This window comes from Macaca fascicularis, chromosome 3 (genome assembly GCF_037993035.2).
Source record: "Macaca fascicularis isolate 582-1 chromosome 3, T2T-MFA8v1.1".
In the NCBI taxonomy this organism is placed as follows: Eukaryota; Metazoa; Chordata; class Mammalia; order Primates; family Cercopithecidae; genus Macaca; species Macaca fascicularis.
Genome location: NC_088377.1, coordinates 180137769 through 180157301, shown reverse-complemented (window position 1 = coordinate 180157301; position 19533 = coordinate 180137769). Strand labels below are relative to the sequence as shown.

The window sequence follows — 19533 nt, the reverse complement described above, 5'->3', positions numbered from 1 at the left end:
AAACTCCATCTCATTCAGGCATGGTTGCACACACCCATAGTCCTAGCTACTCAGGAGGCTACAGCTGGAGGATCATTTGAACCCAGGAGATAAAGGCTGCAGGGAGCCATGATTGCACCATTACACTCTGGCCTAGGCAACAAAGCAAGACCCTGTCAAAAAGAAGAAAAAGTTGGACAACCGGTTACCTTCTAAGGGAGAGGGAAGGAGTGATAAAAATATAGCAGACAAGGAACTTTTGGGGTTACTGGCAATGTGTGTTTCTTGATCTAAGTGGTGGTTGCATAATTATTCACTTAATGTGTTAATTGTACATGTATTTCCCTCACACTTTTTGAAAAGCTTAAGCATCCTAAGTTTTCAGTTCATGGTGGGGAGACCTCTTCAACGAAAATGAGAAGGCACCCTAAGAGGTAGGAAGGACAATTAGGAAGCAGCTGAAATGGTCTTAGGAAATAAAGACGGCTTGAACTAAGGAAGAAAAAAAGAAGGCAACAGATTTCTGTGATGTAGAAAGGAGAATTGATAGAATTTGTTAAGGGAAGGTTCGAGTTTTTAAAAAGTCAAGGATGGAGCCTTAACTTTTAGTCTTTTTAATCCCTATTAAAATAATGAATTGGGAGGCCACTATGCTGAGATGGCCACAGCACTCAGGTTCCTACTTAAGCAAAAAGAAACCAAACTCAAGGTGAACTTAAGCTTAACTAATCAGAAACCAACTAACCTCCAGTGACTTTATGAATCAGAAACTGCCAACTAGTCTCTAACTAGGTACTTTCTACTGTCTTGATGCCAAGAACACCTTATCAAAGTTTCCCTCTCCTACCCCTTCTGTGGAGCACTGAGCCACTTGCTCAACTGATACTGCTCATTCATGAATCCCTGAGTTCTAAAATAAACAAAAACTAGCCGAGTGTGGTGGCGTGCACCTGTAGTCCCAGCTGCTCAAGAGGCTGAGGTAGGAGGATCACTTCAGCCCAGGGGATAAAGTCTGAAGTAAGCTATGTTTGCACTACTGCACTCTAGCCTGGGCCACAGAGTAAGACGGTGCCTCAAAATAAATAAATAAATAAATAAATAAATAAATAAATAAATAAATAAAAAGGGTTTTTGCTATGCTGCTCAGGCTGTCTTGAACTCCTAGCCTCAAGCGATCCTCCTGCCTCGGCCTCCCGGCCACAGAGTAAGACGGTGCCTCAAAATAAATAAATAAATAAATTTTAAAAAAGGGTTTTTACTATGCTGCTCAGGCTGTCTTGAACTCCTAGCCTCAAGCGATCCTCCTGCCTCGGCCTCCCGGCGTGCTGGGATTACAGGCATGAACCACCATGCCCAGACCAAAATAACTTACCCTGACCTATAATATTAATCAATATACTTCTCAGTTTCCTTTAATTATGCTAGTACATAAACCAATTTCTTTTTAAATTACAACATTCCAAGATTTATAAACCACAAGAATTACCTGTCCCGCCTTACAGTGGAAAATGTAGATAAGCCCCCATCCAAAAATCTTTCCCTCCTTATCCTCCTGACATTTATTTCTCTTAGTATTCCAACGAATTTATAATTTTAGTTGGAAATCTGATAAATGAAACAAACATGTATTTAGATATTATGAACATTTAATAACATTCACAACTGAGCTGCAGAGCATAGTACAATATTTCCTTTCTCAAGCAATTTCATTTTCGAATTATCAATTGCCTGCATTTTAAAAATCTGTTTAGTTTTTAAGTATTTATCACTAAATCAGCAGCAAACTTTCCAACAAAACTGCAAACCCTTTTCAGTATGTTCAAATATATCAGCTAATCAAAGAGTTTTACATTTGTGCCCTGAAATGTATCCTTCTCCGAAATATGAAGTCCTTTTTCCAGCTCCAAACCTTTTCAAGCTTGCTGCTAGATGCCATCCTGGAGCTTTCCTTCATCATTATCCTGGGAATTCCTATGCCTAATGATATCACCACAAGTATCTGTTTGCTTTACGTCACATGAAATCTGAATAGTTTCAAAATACCAACAAAACCACTAAAAACACAACATTGAATGCAAAAATAAGATTTTTTTTGTCCTTACAATATAGCATACTAGGAATGCACAATCAATATTGTGATTTTAAAATCAGTTTCAAAAGTCCTTTACTATGTAGGTAAAACTATCTGGTTGATACAGAACAATGTTCATTTGTCTTGTTTGCTGGGGAAGCCGGGAGAGTTACTTACATTTGTTTAGTTACATAAAACATTTACATAGTTCCAAAGTCAATACTGTGAACCAGTTACATTTACAGAGGTCTAATTTTCTTCTCTAATTCCTTCCCAATTTTTCTGGCCCCACTAGCAGTCATTTTTAGTTATTTATTCTTCTGTTGTTTGTTTGTTTTTTTGAGATGAAGTCTCTGTTTGTCTCCCAGGCTGGAGTGCAGTGGCCTGATCTCTGCTCACTGCAACCACTGCCTCCTGGATTCAAGGAATTCTGCTCACTGCAACCTCTGCCTCTTGGATTCAAGGGATTCTGCTCACTGCAACCTCTGTCTCCAGGGTTCAAGCGATTCTCCTGCCTCAGCCTCCCAAAGTGTAGGATTACAGGTGTGAGCCACCATGCCTGGCCTCCATTGTTTATTTGTAAATATAAGCACATATTTTCTCTTTCTCTTATTGTCATGGAGATACTGTTGCTTTAGATCCTTTTAGTGGATAGAGCTAAGAAACACACACACACAGAGAGACACAAAGGGTAGCACATAATATGCTTTCTTCTGCACCTTGATTTCTACTCAATACATCATGGAATTCACTCCACAGCAGTACACATATCTTTTTCATTCCTTTTTTATATCTGCTCAGTGATATACCATAGTTTATTCCACCAGTCATTTATTGGTGGTCATATCAATCTTTCATTATTATCAACAGTGCTACAAACAAATAACCCTGTGCACGCCTCACTTTATTCTTTTGCATTTGAATCTCTGAGATACATTCCTAGAAGTGGAAATTGCTAGGTCAATGAGGAAATGCATTTGCATTTTACTAGATATTGCCAAATTCCCTTCCAGTTTTAGCATTCTGCATTCCCACCGGCAATATAATGGATTATCTTCCTTTCCTCAGTTTCACCCAAAAAGTATAATGCCAAAGTATAATGCTGTACCTATTTGGGGGGAATTTTTTTTTTTTTTGAGGCGGAGTCTTGCTCTGTCGCCCAGGCTGGAGTGCAGTGGCGCAATCTCATCTCACTGCAACCTCCGCCTCCCACGTTCAAGCGATTCTCCTGCCTCAGCCTCCTGAGAAGCTGGGATTACAGGCAAGCATCACCACGCCCCGGCTAATTTTTGTATTTTTAGTAGAGACAGGGTTTCACTATGTTGATCAGGCTGGTCTCGAACTCCTGACCTCATGATCCACCCGCCTTGGCCTCCCAAACTGCTGGGATTACAGGCGTGAGCCACTGCGCCTGGCCTGGGAGAAATTTTTAAGAGTTTTCTTTGTACCTTAATAATCATCTTTCATGAGCATCCCATCTGCATTAACAAAAATGTATATTCTCTTATATGCAATAGATGACCCTAAGATCTACCTTTCAGTTGTGTTATTTAGGTCCTCAATAGCCTTACTGAAGTTTTTGTCCAGTTGATCTATCTTGAACTGAGATGGATTTTAGGTCTTCTATTATTAATATGTTCTTAAGTCTTAATGACTCTCCTGAAGCTTTTTTTTTTTTTTAAATGAAAGTTGTCACGAATATCCATGTCCCCAATAACGCATCTTCATTACAGACTGCACCTTGTAGCATTGTAATGTGTCCTACCTCTTTAATGATTTCTGGCCTGAATTTTACCTTGTGTAAAATAACTATAATAACCCCTTTTATTATATTTGTCTGTCCTATCTTTGCCCAGCCTCTTAATCTTTGAGTTTTTCGATTTTGCAGATGTATCTTTTATATAAAACACAGAGTTGGGCTAGGTGCAGTGGCTCATACCTATAATTCCAACACTTTGGGATGCTGAGGCGGGTGGATCACTCGAGGCTAGGTATTCGAGACCAGCCTGGCCAACATGGCAAAACGTCATCTCTACCAAGAATACCAAAATTAGCTGGGTATGGTGCATCTCTCCTGTAGCACCAGCTGCTTGGGAGGCTGAGGCAGGAGAATCGCCTGCACCCTGGAGGTTGCAGTGAGATCACACCAGTGCACTCTAGCCATGGCAAGAGAGTAAGACTCAGTCACAAAACAGCAACAAAAGAAAACAAAACCACAGAGTTGGATTTTGCTATGTTAACCTAAAAATATTTTTTCTCTTAATAGGTCAGTTAAGCCCATTTACTAATATCACTTTATGGTCTCAAGTCTGTCATAGTGAGAATACATAATTTCACTGTATTTGTTTCTTTTGCTCTCCTTTCTGCACCCTTCCCACCACCTCCCTCGCCTTGCCAATACTTCTTTTGTTATCTAGAAAGATTTGGGCTTTTGTCCTAATGGTTATCTTTATATAATATCCTTAAGTCCTCTCTTTGTTAGATACTGTCTTTTGATTCCCTAGTATGAGCAACATAGAAAATTAGCTCCCTTCTTCCCCTTCACCATTCCTACACCACAACACACAGCATCTATATAAAGTAATAATATCCCTTGATGCCCTGGTTAAGTTTTATAAGGCAATCAATCAATGAGCCTATTAAACCATTTCTTGGCTGTCTGAAACTTAATTCTCTAACAGCTTCCTCAGGAAGTATTCACATAAATAATTAACCCTTATACTCTTTTTTTTTTTTTTTTTTTTCCTGAGACGGAGTCTCACTCTGTCGCCCAGGCTGGAGTGCAGTGGCCGGATCTCAGCTCACTGCAAGCTCCACCTCCCGGGTTTACGCGTTCTCCTGCCTCAGCCTCCTGAGTAGCTGAGACTACAGGCGTCAGCCACCTCGCCCGGCTAGTTTTTTTTTTTTTGTATTTTTTAGTAGAGACGGGGTTTCACCGGGTTAGCCAGGATGGTCTCGATCTCCTGACCTCATGATCCGCCCGTCTCGGCCTCCCAAAGTGCTGGGATTACAGGCTTGAGCCACCGCACCCGGCCCTTATACTCTTGAATAACTGTATTATATCTACATTCTTGGGGCGTATAACAAATACATACTACTTTGTCACCCCTTTTTTCTGTCATTAAATTTAGTTCTACAGTTAGACACAAGGATTCCCTGCAGAACATCTTCTCTATTGTTTTCCTGACATCAGATCTCTTGGCTTTAATACAGACTCAACAGCATGACATTAGTGTAAAGATAAACAAAAAGACCAATGAAACAGAAGAGAGTCCAGAAATAAATACAGACATGCATGGACAACTGATTTTCGACAAAGACAATGCAGTGGAGAAAGGACAGTCCTCTCAACAACAATGCTAGAAAAACTGCATATCCATATATAAAATGAACTTAGATTCATATCTCATACCACATACCAACATTAACTCAAAATGGATCATAGATCTAAATGTAAACCTCAAAACTATGGGACTTCCAAGAAGAAAACAGGATAAAATATCTGTGTTAGACAAAGATTTCTTAAATATGGCACAAAAGAATAATCCATAAAAGATAAACTAGATTTCACCAAAATAAGGAATTGGGGCTCCTTGGAGAGCCGGCATAGGAAAAGTATAAGATAAATCTAGAAGGCCGGGCGCGGTGGCTCAAGCCTGTAATCCCAGCACTTTGGGAGGCCGAGACGGGCGGATCACGAGGTCAGGAGATCGAGACCATCCTGGCTAACCCGGTGAAACTCCGTCTCTACTAAAAAATACAAAAAACTAGCTGGGCGAGGCGGCCGGCGCCTGTAGTCCCAGCTACTCGGGAGGCTGAGGCAGAAGAATGGCGTTAACCCGGGAGGCGGAGCTTGCAGTGAGCTGAGATCCGGCCACTGCACTCCCGCCTGGGCGACAGAGTGAGACTCCGTCTCAAAAAAAAAAAAGATAAATCTAGAAATTCTTTTTTGTCAGGAAATAAGAAAGTGCTCAACTGGGTGCTGTGGCTCATGCCTGTAATCCTAGCACTTTGGGAGGCCAAGGCAGGAGGATCGCTTGAGCTCAGAAGTTCGAGATCAGACTGAACAATGTAGGGAGACCCTGTCTCTACAATAAAAATAAAAATTTGCCAGATATGGTGGTAGATTCCTGTGGTGCCAGCTACTTGGGAGGCTGAGGTGGGAGGACAGCTCAGGCCTGGAAGGTTAAGGCTGTAGTGAGCCATGATTGTCAACTTTAAGAGGTTTCTATTGTCCAAATTAGGGCAATTTGATTGTCAAAAGAAATAAAGGAATGGATATAACATACTGACTAAAATATTTCATAAGCCCATGATAGATAAATGGAAAAGAAAAGGGTTATCCACACAGTAGACTATCAACTAGTAAGCATAGAGTGACAGAAAAACCATTTCGTACTATCATAGTAATAGCTGATAAACGCAAGAATCAGCAATCTAAGTCTTCTTGGAACAGAATATTCACACAGACTCCAAAGTATCTCCTAAAAGGTTATTTGTTAATTACAAAAGGAGAGGAGGAGATATCTTTAGAGTGGAGAAATCTGGCAGTCACCACCTTAAACAAGTGATCAAGGCCAACACTAACAACAGGACAGAATGACAATCATGTGTTTCTCAATGTAAGGCACTGAAAAAGACAAATCACTGTTGCCCAAAATGATGCATCAGTCTGCATACAGTAAGTAGAGAGAAACCACACATTAATTTCAAATGAAGTTTAACATAAGGAATTATTATCATCATGTTTTTGAGACAGAGTCTTGCTCTGTTGCCCAGGCTGGAGTACAGTGGCATGATCTAGGCTAACTGCAGCCTCCGCCTCCTGGGTTCAAGCAATTCTCCTGCCTCAGTCTCCCAAGTAGCTGGGACTACAGGCACATGCCACCACGCCTAGTTAATTTTTGTAATTTTAGTAGAGATGGGGTTTCACCACGTTGGCCAGGCTGGTCTCAAACTCCTGACCTCAGGTGACCTGCCCGCCTCAGCCTCCCAAAGTGTTGGGATTATAGGCGTGAGCCAATGCACCCAGACAACATAAAGAATTATTAACCATCGTAAGGGACCATTCAGGAGAGGCTGAGGCAGGAGGACTGCTTGAGTCCAGGAGTTCAACCTAACAAAATGAGACCCTGTTTCTACTAAAAAAAAAATAAAAAATTTAAGAGCTTGTGTCAGAATGTAAACCAACCAAGATCATTTAGTTCAGCTGACATTTAGTTCAGCTGGAGGAAGGAAGCAGTACACTGGTTAACATTCTGTGGCAAGCTCCTTATCTTCTTTCAGACCCTAATAGGTTGTCGATCATGCCTTGAGTAGCACTGCCCTAAAACACCCTGCTTCAAAGAGGCACTAGATAGCACTATAAGAAGACAGACAGCTATCGCTGTTAATTCACGGTCTCTAGCAGCAAACAAGCCTCAACGCAACCTGCACTAACACTACATTTTATTGGTCAACTTCAAAACTCCCTTCTCAACCTTATTCCACTCCTGTTACCCTCTCACTCTCAGCAGATGACCTCACTTTCTATTTAAGGGAGAAATCAGTGGGGGGCTCAGAATACAGAAATTCCATCCATTTTGAGGACACACATACCTGTACTTAACACCTATTCCTACCTTCTCTCCTGTTCACAAGACAAAGTGTGTCTCCTATCCAGAGTCACCCATCTCTACTCATGCCTTACATCAATGCCTTTCTACTTTCTCAGAAGCCTCATCAAATTTTTTTTTTTTTTAGTATATTCAATAGTTCTCATGGATCCTTTCCATGTCCATTTAAATGTGTTTAAGCCTTTCCAATTTATACAAAAAAAAGAAAGAAATCTTCCTCAACTTCTTATTTTTTTCCTCCCCTTAAGTATTACCTTACCCCTTTCCTCCCCACTTCAGAGTTGCCTAACTTTCCAACCATGTCTCTTCATCTCCCTTTCATTGTTCAACCTATCTGGCTTCCAATATCTATCTCTCCACCTATATGCTTTTCCATGGTTGTTTTTTTTTCTTTTTTTAGTCTTCTCTTACTTGACCTTGCAGGAGGAGCATGACCCTGTAAAACACTGCTGCCTTTGGTAAGAGATACCAGGGAGACTCTTCACCCATAATCAAAACAAAATAAAGATCTGGTAGTCAGGATTCCTAATTCCTATAGAAGACATTTTTCTTTTAAATGTACTATACCAGGCCGGGCGTGGTGGCTCATGCCTGTAATCCCAGCACTTTGAGAGGCTGAGGCAGGAGGATTACCTGAGGTGAGGAGTTTGAGACCAGCCTGGTCAACATGGCGAAACCCCATCTCTACTAAAAATACAAAAATTATCCAAGTGTGGTGGCGCACACCTGTAATCCCAGCTGTTGGGGAGGCTGAGGCATGAGAATCACTTGAACCCAGGAGGCAGAGGTTGCAGTGAGCCAAGACTGCACCACTGCACTCCAGGCTGGACAGAGTGAGACTCTGTCTCAAAAAATATAAATAAAGTAAAAATAAATAAATGTATTACACTATGAGATGAGAACCTATAGATTATTTATATTAGAAAAAAATCAGAAGTTTTTGAGAAGTAAGGTGGTTTCATAATGTCAAAGAGGATATGGCATTTGAAAAGGTTTTGAAAGACCACACAAAAAGCAAAAATATTGAGGCAATTCAGATAAGTTATGTTTATGTTATTTTAGACACAAATATTTGAACATGTACATATACTATAGTGCTAGTACATCCTATACATAATAAATCATGTAAGCATAAAACATATGAGGAATGAAATCAAGATGAAATAAATATTTTTAAATGTTTTGCTAATCAAGATAGCTTCACACTATTGTCAACTAATGCTTTCAGATGCAGTATACACTTAATGCATGGTCCATCATTTGTAATGGAGGATGTCAGTCAATTTCAAAGAGTAATCATTAATTTTGAACTTTTAGGCCCACTTCTTGTTAGATCTGGTTAGATAATCAGTTGTTAACCTCACAATAAAACTGATAAGAGCCTATAAAGTGCTAGCTCTGCCACTTTAATGCTATTGTACCTGCAACGCAATACTATCTTTATCATAACTAAAAATAAGACTTCAAAGATTCAAATAATTTAAAGCTGGTGAAAAATTAAAGTTCCATCAACTCCACACACTGATAAAATGAAACACAAAATGAGACAATAACAGCTACAGCTTTCTATAGGACAGGGATCTCCCTTGCCAGCTAACCCCCTTGTCAGCTAATTGCATATTCAGGTCCCAAGAATGACAGGTATACATCCATCTATACAACACTGGTGAAGTTACAGACTTAAATGGAATTGTTTCTGTTGTTAACTGAAACAGGGGATCACTTTTCATGGTTATTGTACACGTGCCCTATATCCTACAACTTAGGGACTTACCAAACTGCTGAAATTAAGGGGCTTTTGTGAGCAGCCTCCATTTGGGACTTCCCTAGGAAATGAGATTAAGGGTTTTATGCCAGAGGCCTGGTAATGGCCTACCATAATCTTCTATTTTTTGACAGACATTTAGTTAAAAACAGATATTAAAACCCATAAACCTACTTACACAAGTACATATAAAATTATGTTACAAAGGCTGAGTGTGACGGCTCATGTCTGTAATCTCAGCACTTTGGGAGGCTGAGGTGGGCAGATCACGAGATCAAGAGATTGAGACCATCCAGACCAAAATATGGAAACCCCATCTCTACTAAAAACATAAAAACTAGCTGGGCATGGTGGCACGCGCCTATGCTCCCAGATACTTGGGAGGCTGAGGCAGGAGAATCGCTTGAACCCAGGAGGCAGAGGTTGCAGTGAGCCAAGATCATGCCACTGCACTCCAGCCTGGCAACAGAGCGAGACTCCATCTCAAAAAAAAAAAAAAAAAAAATTATAACTTGTAGGAGAGAAAAAGAAACAACAGTCTGCAGTATCAAAATCCCATTACCTCTAGGGCAGCTGTGTACAGTTAGATAGCTTATACAGTACAAGGGACTGCCTGACTTGAGGGGAAATGGGGACTTACAGGCAAATGGGGGTCCACATTCCACTTCCTAAGGCACACATCCTTTGGTCCTATATATGTCAAGAGGACTCTTTTTTCTAACTCACACAAATACCATTTGGGCTTGAGGCAGCCTCAATCCCTTTTCTCAGGATACTCTATTCAGTATATGTGAAATGTAGCCACTTGACATGCTTATTTATGTGACTGTGACAAACTATATATCAAGTACTTCAAAGCTCAATTTCTGAAAAGAAGTTCTAATATCTTCCCTCACCTGAATGGATATTGTATTGCATAATGTGGTGTGCCACACTACATTATAGAATAAAATATAATGGCATTCAGTCATGCCATTTTGGAGAATACTGGTCTAAGTGTACATTCAAAATGCGGGAGTAAAATTAAGAAAGGGTGTGGCAGCTCACACCTGTAATCCCAGCACTTTGGGAGGCTAAGGAGGGTGGATCACCTGAGGTCAGCAGTTCAAGGCCAACAGGGTAAAACCCTGTTTCTACTAAAAATGCAAAAAAATTAACAAGGTATAGTGGCATGTGCTTGTAATCCCAGCTACTTGGGAGGCTGAGGCAGGAGAATGATTGGGCTGAGGAGGTGAAGGTTGTAGTGGTCACTGCACGAGACGCTGTCTCCAAAAAAAAAAAAAAAAAAAAAAAAATTGAGAAAGGGGTCAACGTCACATTGCAGAAAGAAATTTGAGAAACTTGTGTATCTAGGTGACAGTTTAACTTCTAGAAGAAAAATTAAAAAGAGAAATCCAGAGACCTAAAAATGAAAGTTTACAAATTACCCACATTTGGGTATATTTAAAAAGGTACAATGAAATTAAAAAGCATTCTTCTGACATCAACTTTCCACCAGGATAAAGTAACTAGTACTGAGACAAGCTTTCCTGTCATTAATTACTGTATATTACCAGGACAAATACCTGAGGCAACTTTTCAGACAATGGACAAAAGGCAATGCAGTACTGTGATCCATGAGGAAAGAGAAGCTCGGGTGAGTAAGTCCCCTAAATCTTGATTCTCTAACTGAGGACTATCTTGGTGGTTCATGGAGCTACAGCCAACGAAGAACATAGCAAAGAAGCCAGAGAAATTCGGGGATTGTGAACCAGATGGAATATACAAGGCAAAGCACTTGGGAGAAGGGAGCTGAACAGAGAAAGGGTGCCAGTAGTCTATGTAAGGGTTTTGCCAAGTCCTTGGCTGAAGGCTACTACGCATGTGCAGAGCAAGTCCATGGGAAGTTTACCAGAGAGCAGCTGCTAAGGGATTGAGAGAGAAGCAAAGATACTGGAGGCCAAGCAGGAACAAAGAGAAAACAAACAAAAAGATGTCAGTCTTAAACCTTGCCATACCAACAATTACATAAAATATAAATGGATTAAGCAAAAGCAAAAATTAAAAGCTGGGATAAAAAAGTAAGACAACTATATGCTATCTATAAGAGGCACTTTAAAAAGCTAGAAGTAAAAGCATGGGAAAAATATACCATTCAAACAAACAGATTTTTTAAAATGGCATTAATATCAGACAAAGTAGACCATAACACAGCATTATAGGAAACAAAGAACATTTCACCTTAAAAAAGGGCAGGCAATTCATCAAAGCTTCAAAACACCTGTAGCAAAACCAAGCGAGCAAAACCAATATCTCAAGAATGCAAGACTGATTTAACATCTAAAAATTAATGCAATTCATACATTAACAAAAAAAGGAGATAAACTGCATGACCATTTCAATAGACACGGGAAAAGTACATGGCAAAATTCATCACCCATTCATAATAAAAATTCTCAGCATATTAAAAATAGAAGAGAACTTCTTCATTTTGATAATGGGCATCTATAGAAAACAGCTAACATATTAATGGTGAACAATTGAGTGTTTTCCTAAGATGAGGAATAAGGCAAGGAAATCCTCCCTCATTTAATACTGAAATTCAAGTTCTAGTCAATATTGTATTGGAGTCCTTGCTGGTGCAATAAGAAGACATAAATTATTAAGAATAGAAAGAAGTAAAGCTATCTCCCTGTAGACCACATAGAAAATCCTAAGGAGTCCTCAAAACAAAAAAAAACAACTATATTTAATAATCGAATTTAGCAAGATAATGGGATGCAACCAATAATCGTATTTCAATATACTACCAACAGTTTGAAATGAAAAATTTAAAAATATATACAGTATCATTTAACATTATAAAATATTTAATATTTATACTATGTAAACAAAAACTGTACAAGAATGCTACAATGAAAACCATAAAAACAGTGCTCAGAATTTAAGAGATAAAACATATTCACAGATTGGAAGAATCAATATTGTTAAGAACATTTTGGCCGGGTGCGGTGGCTCACGCCTGTCAATACCAGCATTTTGGGAGGCCAAGGCGGATGGGATCACGAGGTCAAGAGATTGAGACCATCCTGGCCAACATGGTGAAACCCTGTCTCCACTAAAAAACACAAAAATTAGCTGGGCATAGTGGCGCGCGCCTGTAGTCCCAACTACTCAGGAGGCTGAGGCAGGAGAATCACTTGAACATGGGAGGCAAAGATTGCAGTGAGCAGAGATCGCGCCACTGCACTCCAGCATGGTAACACAGCAAGACTCCGTCTCAAAAAAAAAAAACAACAACAACAAAACAAAACAAAACACATTTCCCCCTTACCCAAATTGATATCTAGATTCAATGTTATTCCAATCAAAACCATGACAGACTTTTGTGTAGAAACTGAAAGATTCTAAAATGTATAAAGAAATGCAAATGACTTCAAAAAATCAAAACAATTTTGAAAAAGAACAAACTGTCAAATTTCAAAATTGGGTGAGAAGAGTACTATAATAAAAAAACATTATGTATTAGCTGAATGGACAAATCAATAAAGAATAGACCACACACAGATGGTTGATTTTTGTATAAAAATGCCAAAGTAATATAATGAAAAAGCACTCTCTTTAATAGTGTTTTAACATACAGTTAAAAAAAAAAAAAGAACCTCAACCTCACACAAAAAATAACTCACAAAATGGATTACAGGTTTGTATTTTAAAGCTAAAACTATAAAAATGCTGGGTTAAAAAAATGGAGAAAATCTTAGTAAACTTGGGGTAGGCAAAAAATTGTTAGATAGGACACAAGTCACCAACCATAAAATAAATTGATAAAGCAGACTTAATCAAAATTTAAACCTTTAGCTCTTCAAAAGACACCAAGAAAATGAACATGCAAGCCAGAGTCAATACCTGCAATACATGTATCTGACAAAGGACCAGGATACAGAATATATATAAAGAACTTTACTTTTCGATAAAAAGGCAAACTCCCAGCCAGGCGTAGTGGCTCACGCCTATAATCCCGGCACTTTGGGAGACGAGAAGAATGGATCACTTGAGCTCAGGAGTTGAGAGACCAGCCTGAGCAACATGGCGGAGGTTGCAATGGGCTGAGATGGCACCACTGCACTCCAGTCTGGGCAACACAGCAAGATGCTGTCTCAAAAAAAAAAACAAAAAAAAAGGCAAACAACCTAATTTTTTGAAATTTGCAAAAGACAAGCCAAAATCTCACCAAAAAAGAATGACTACTAAGCACAAGAAAAGATGCTCATCATTATTCATCAGAAAAATGAAAACCAAAACCATGAGATAGCTTTTCTCACCTACTACAATGGTTAAAATTTAAAAGAATAACAGGCTGGGCACAGTGGCTCACGCCTGTAATCCCAGCACTTTGGGAGGCCAAGGCGGGTGGATCACCTGAGGTCAAGAGTTCAAGACCAGCCTGGCCAACATGGTAAAACCCTGTCTCTACTAAAAAATACAAAAAAAATTAGCCAGGTGTTGTGGCAGGTGCCTGTAATCCCAGCTACTTGGGAGGCTGAGGCAGGAGAATTGCCTGAACCTGGGAGGCGGAGGTTACAGTGAGCCGAGATTGCACCACTGCACTCCAGCCTGGGTGACAGAGTATGAGACTCCGTCTAAAAAAAAAAAAAAAAAAAAAAAAAAAAAAAAAAAAAAATTTTTTTTTAAGACTGACAATACCCAAATTGGGGAGAGTGACCAAACTCTGGAGGGAACTGCTGGAGGGACTATAAAGTAATACAAGCAGTGTAAACATACATTTATCATAAAAAGAAACTCCAATTCTAAGTTATTTACTCAGGGAAATGACAAATACCTTTAAGTTTTATTCATAATAGCCCCAAATTTAAAAAATACTGATTTCTACCAACAGGTGAATAAACCATGTATAGGACTGACAGGTAACACAGATCATTCTTAAATATTAATCCTTTGGAATTAAAGCTTGCACTCATGAGATGATTTATACTTTTTGCCAAGAAATCAGTCCCAGAATAGTTACATATCTTGTATACTGCCAGTTAGTAAAGAAATCTTGGAAAAGGGATTTAGTCTTACATTTTACCCTCTCTAGACAAATAATGTGATACCTTTCAAAAGTTACGTTCTCAGTATTTGTTAAAAATAGCTCTTCAGTATTGTCTTTTAGGTATGGAGGGAAAAACTGCTCTCAAACTCTCAGTTCGCTACTCGTTAGCCAAACAGTATATTAACACTAAATAGTACACAATGTCATAACATTTCTCTAAGATCAGTTTGTTTTCTTAATGTACATAAAAGAAAATCCATTTTCTCAAGTTTTGCCTCTTTCCTAGATATAACTGCATACTAACAAAATGACAGTTAAGACTGAAGGAGTCATCCAATTTTAGCTTGTGGTCATTCACCCTCATTCCTTCCAACATGTAGCCTGAGAAAAAAAGACAGTTAAACCAAAGTTTTAAAACAAATGTTCTCAATGGGAGCTTGGTGGCCAGTGTAATTGTATCTAAGCATTTATAAATTATACTTTTCTGTTGTTATTTGCTTCATTTTATTTCTCCTTTAAAACAGTTCAAACATTATGTTTACTTTTGTAAGAAAAATGTGTTAGGAAGGATTTTTTTCCCCCATGAAATTCATTTAGGATGACAAAGAGAGCATGAAAAAGTATTTTATAGAAAGGGAAACTAGATCTGAAACAGTTTTAGAATACTGCTTGTGTTAAAGAAACAATTCTAGAGTATAACTGTATTATACTCTAGAATTCTGTAAGTATGCCAGACTAGGTAGAATCGGACTTAAAGGAGGGAGGAGCCTAAAAATCTAAGTTTTTTTTAGGTGATTCTAGCGGTGTTAAAGTTTGAAAATCTCCAGTTTTTGAAATCTAAAAAGTGTATGAACTGTAACATATTTGGCCTCAACACACCTATTGTTTGGCCTATAGCATGGGCCCATAAATTAATTGTCTGTGTGTATATATATTTATGTGTATAAATATTCACATTTTTAATTACTTGACAATACCTAATACTAGAAAAATTTTGTTAAAAATCCAGATTCAGAATTTGCATTAAATAAATAAAAGATCCTTCAATACTTGCCCTGCACTCACATGACAAAGTGCTAGAGCTAAGAGTCTGCCCCCCTGCTTGTACTCCCTATCATTTCCTATCATTTTACCCCAAGGCTCACACAGTTCTCCATCCCAACTACCTACTTAACCCTTCTGTAATAGATATTACTTGACTTGTGATGCCCATACTCACAAATTCATTAGGAAAATGAAGAAATGGTTAGATCAAATGAACCCATTATTTAGTTAAGAAATGTCTAAACTTTTGCTTCAGCTAGTATTAAAATCAGTATGCAAGGAGAGATAAAGGGAGAAAATACCCAAGTCACTAAGACTCAGGACAGCATTTTTAATTTATTAAAGATAATTTTAATCCTTTTTAGAGGTTATTTTAAAGTATAATTTGTTAAAACCTTTTTCTTAGCATAAAAACAAAAAATCTCCCAATTTAAATGCTTTCTTTGAACTCTTGCTTACAATAGAGCATAAAGATAAAAAATATTCAGATTGTAATTACGTAGAACATTTTGAGAAGTATGGAATCCCAAACTTGTCTCAGAGTTGAGGATGATAACTTTATGATCCATGTTCTCATTAATTCAAGTCCGTATGTCATGGCCAGGCAAACAATATATCTTAATTCTATAATAATGCACAATTCAGATCTTAATTGGCTACTAGCCTGTTTAACCATTTAAAATATAAAAGGAAGAGGCCGGGCGGGGCGGCTCATGCTTGTAATCCCAGCATTTAGCGAGGCCAAGGCAGGTGGATCACCTGAGGTCAGGAGTACAAGACCAGCCTGGCCAAAATGGCAAAACTCCATCGCTACTAAAAAAAAACACACATACAAATTAGCCGGGTGTGGCGCCCGGCTGAGGCACAAGAATTGCTTGAACCCGGGAGGCGGAGGTTGCAGTGAGCTGAGATCGTGCTACTGCATTCCAGCCTGAAGGACAAAGCGAGGTAGGAAGGTAGGAAGGTAGGCAGGGAGGAAGGAAAAACCAACCTTAAAATGCGTCTAAGAAATAAGAACAGGCGGGATACGGTGGCTCACACTTGTAATCCCAGCACTTTGGGAAGCCAAGGTGGGCGGATCACCTCAAGTCCGGAGTTCGAGACCAGCCTGACCAACATGGAGTAACTCCATCTCTACCAAAAAAAAAAAAAAATACGAAATTAGCCGGGCGTGGTGGCGCATGCCTGTAATCCCAGCTACTCGGGAGGCTGAGGCAGGGCAATCGCTTGAACCCGGGAGGCAGAGGTTGCGGTGAGCCAAGATCGCACCATTGCACTTGAGCCTGGGCAACAAGAGCGACACTCCGTCTCAAAATAAACAAAGAAACAAGAACTAAGGTTTAAGCTTTCACCTGTTCGAACTTTCCAGTAGTGGGCCTCTTCAGAGCAAACTAGTGTGAAGGATCTGAGAGTTTGTTCAACTTGCAAGCTAACAACCTTACCAGTTTCACGGATGGTGATAGAAGACACTCAAGGGTCAGAGACACAGGGCAGTTTGTTTTTTACTCACAGGAACAGCATAAGCCAAAGCATCAAGATTTTTGCACTAGTTCTCGGAACTCCAGGTTCCCACTGGTCAACGTGAAGAGAGCCAGCTGACATCTACACAGGCAGTTCCTTCTCTACAGGAGAGGAACCCTAAGCTTAGGGAACCCTAATCTTTTAAGATGGGCAGTAAGCATGCCTACCCTTTCGCTCCAGAGGGAGACATTCTTCTTATTATACTGGATAATACGTATCCCTGCCTCTTGCTCTGGTGGAAGACACTATCGAAGGCTGCTCTTTAGATAATATCCGTGAAAAACAGAAACAAAGGGCAGTCAGTATCTTCCTGGCAAGGGTGCTGGCAAGAGTGAAGAAACGGACACGCATGGAAAACTGTCTCCTACAAGTGGATACTGGGCCTAACATGCAGTTAAATAAATGAGTCTCGGACCACAATCTAAAGTATCCATTTCACACTTCCTTAACGTAGCGTAAAATTAGCGTTTTATTTCAAACTAAATCAACTATTCCCTCTAAAAAGTATTAAAAATGCTCTTCCAGTTACACTGTATTTTTTTAAAAAGAGGTGCTCAAATATTTGCAATAAAATTTAAAAACTGCCAAGTGTTCTACCCAAAACCGTATCCACTTAAACTTACTTTAAATGTTTCAAACCTGTTAAAGTGAGCAATGGGAACACCTGTCAAAAGTCTAATTCTACAGTAATAAACACCACAAAGAGAAGAGTAACTTCTAGCTTTATCTATAAAATACCAGGAAACCCTGCACCCCAAATCACTTTGCATTATTTCTCTTCACCGTCTCAAAATAAAACCCTTGAAAGAGACACACAACAAAACAACGTCTCTTGGTTCCTTTGTCCCTAGCAGAGGAGAGGGAAAAGAACTGGGAACTCATTAAGGTAAAGAGCCCCAAACATGCAAAATAAGAAATAAATGACATCCGATCTGCAATCAGTCATGAAAGAAAGTCACCATCACTTCATCTTCATCCCTCCCTTCTCCCCTCCAGCTCAAATAACGTGGGTATAGACGAGATGATCAGGATCATATGGACCTGGACAAAGCTTTGTGGAGGCAGCGGGCGGGTAGCAGTTAACTGGATGCAGGCGGCAAAGAACCCGAGATTCCGGCTGCAGGAGACTCCGCAGAGGTCTGCAAAAGTGCGGCTGGCAGGGGCCGCCCGGCTGTAGAGAACGCGGAGCGGCGGCGGCGCGGTCAAGTCCACAGCGCCCGGGGAAGTTGCTGGCCGAGCGCAGCACGCCGCAGAGCGCGGGCCCTCCATGTCACCGTCGCCAGCACAGACCCTCCTGCTCGCCCCTCCCCCGCCGCGCACCCCGGGCGGCGGCGACATGACAGCGGGTCGCGCTGCACAAGGGCGCCCGCCCCCTCCCGGCCCTCTCCCCGGGCTCCCCCGCGGCCGCAGCCGGTTCTCACCTTGGGTGGCGAACGGCGACGAGCCGCTGACCGGCGAGCCGGGGGCAGGGACGGGCGGCGGGGTCTCGGCTGAGCCCAGCATGGGCGCGGGCAGCATGAGGTAGCGCTGGGGCGCGGGTAGGCAGCGCTGGCAGAAAGAGTGCAGGCAGGGCAGCAGCTTGGGCGCCCGGCTCTGGATGTTCTGGTGGCACACGGCGCAAGTGTCCAACAGGTTGAGCCGGGCCGCCTCGCCGCCGCGCTCCGAGTCCGGGCCCTGCCGACTCTCGGCCTCGTTCTCCCCGCTCGGCGCCGCCGAGGGCCCCCCGGAGGCCGCCGCCGAGGCCGCTGCCGCCGCCGCCGCCGCCTTCTCCACAGCCACCTCCATTGTCCTGCCCCCGCCGCCGCCGGGGAAGCGAGAGCGCGGTCTTCGCCCGCCGCCCCCGACGACCTCCTCCTCCTCCTGCGGCTGCTCCTCAGAGGCCGCTCGGTGGACTCGCGGCAGCGCCAGGGAGGGAGGGAAAGCAAGCCGGGCGGGGGAAGCCTCCTCAGGCCCAGGGGATCCGCCTCCCGAGTGGCGCGGCCGGAAGAAGGGGATCTGTCAGCGGAGACCGTTCCTCACACCGGGGAGGCTGCACCCCGTCCGCTACGCCAACCGCCGCTGCGCTCGTCGAATACGCCCAGCCCGCCCTTACCTCCCCGCCTTTCTCTTCATCGCTCCCCAAGCCCACCTCAGGCCCCGCCCCCGCCCTCCCTCTCCCAGCAACTGAGGCTTCGGCGAGGAGCCCGCCGCCCAATAGCAGCCGCGCCTGGCGAGGGGGCGGGACCTGTCGGAGCCCGCGAGGCTCTGTCGGCCGCGGCGGGAGGTTGGGAAGTGGGTGGTGCTTGTCCAGCCCCGCCCCCTCTGGACTCCTGGAGCCGCGGTCTCTGATTGGGCCTTTGTGTGTGTTTTCTCCTCTGAAAAGATTGAGGGTTCATTTGTTATCGACCATCCGCCTGATTCGGTCCGGGGTGTTAGCTCCTCCTAGGGGGCGGGACCTCACTTGTCTACTCTATGCCGTTAATTAAGTAACTGCTTGGAAAACTCGTTTCATTACTGGAGACCT

General features: G+C 41.6%; 1 protein-coding gene across 3 annotated transcripts in view; it reads right to left on the bottom strand.

Annotated features, from left to right (window-relative positions):
- Positions 1–19105, bottom strand: part of TRIM24 (tripartite motif containing 24) — a 124007-nt gene extending 104902 nt beyond the window's left edge. For 2 of the 3 annotated variants that reach the window (XM_005550884.5, XM_005550885.5), the window contains exon 1: positions 18452–19105. In XM_005550884.5, coding sequence (XP_005550941.1) covers positions 18452–18815 — 364 coding nt within the window. In that variant the 5' untranslated portion in view covers positions 18816–19105. Of the gene's footprint in view, positions 1–18071; positions 18317–18451 lie in introns of those variants that run through there. The other variant, XM_065542623.2, reaches the window with a different exon arrangement.
- Between the last annotated feature and the right edge of the window lie 428 nt (positions 19106–19533).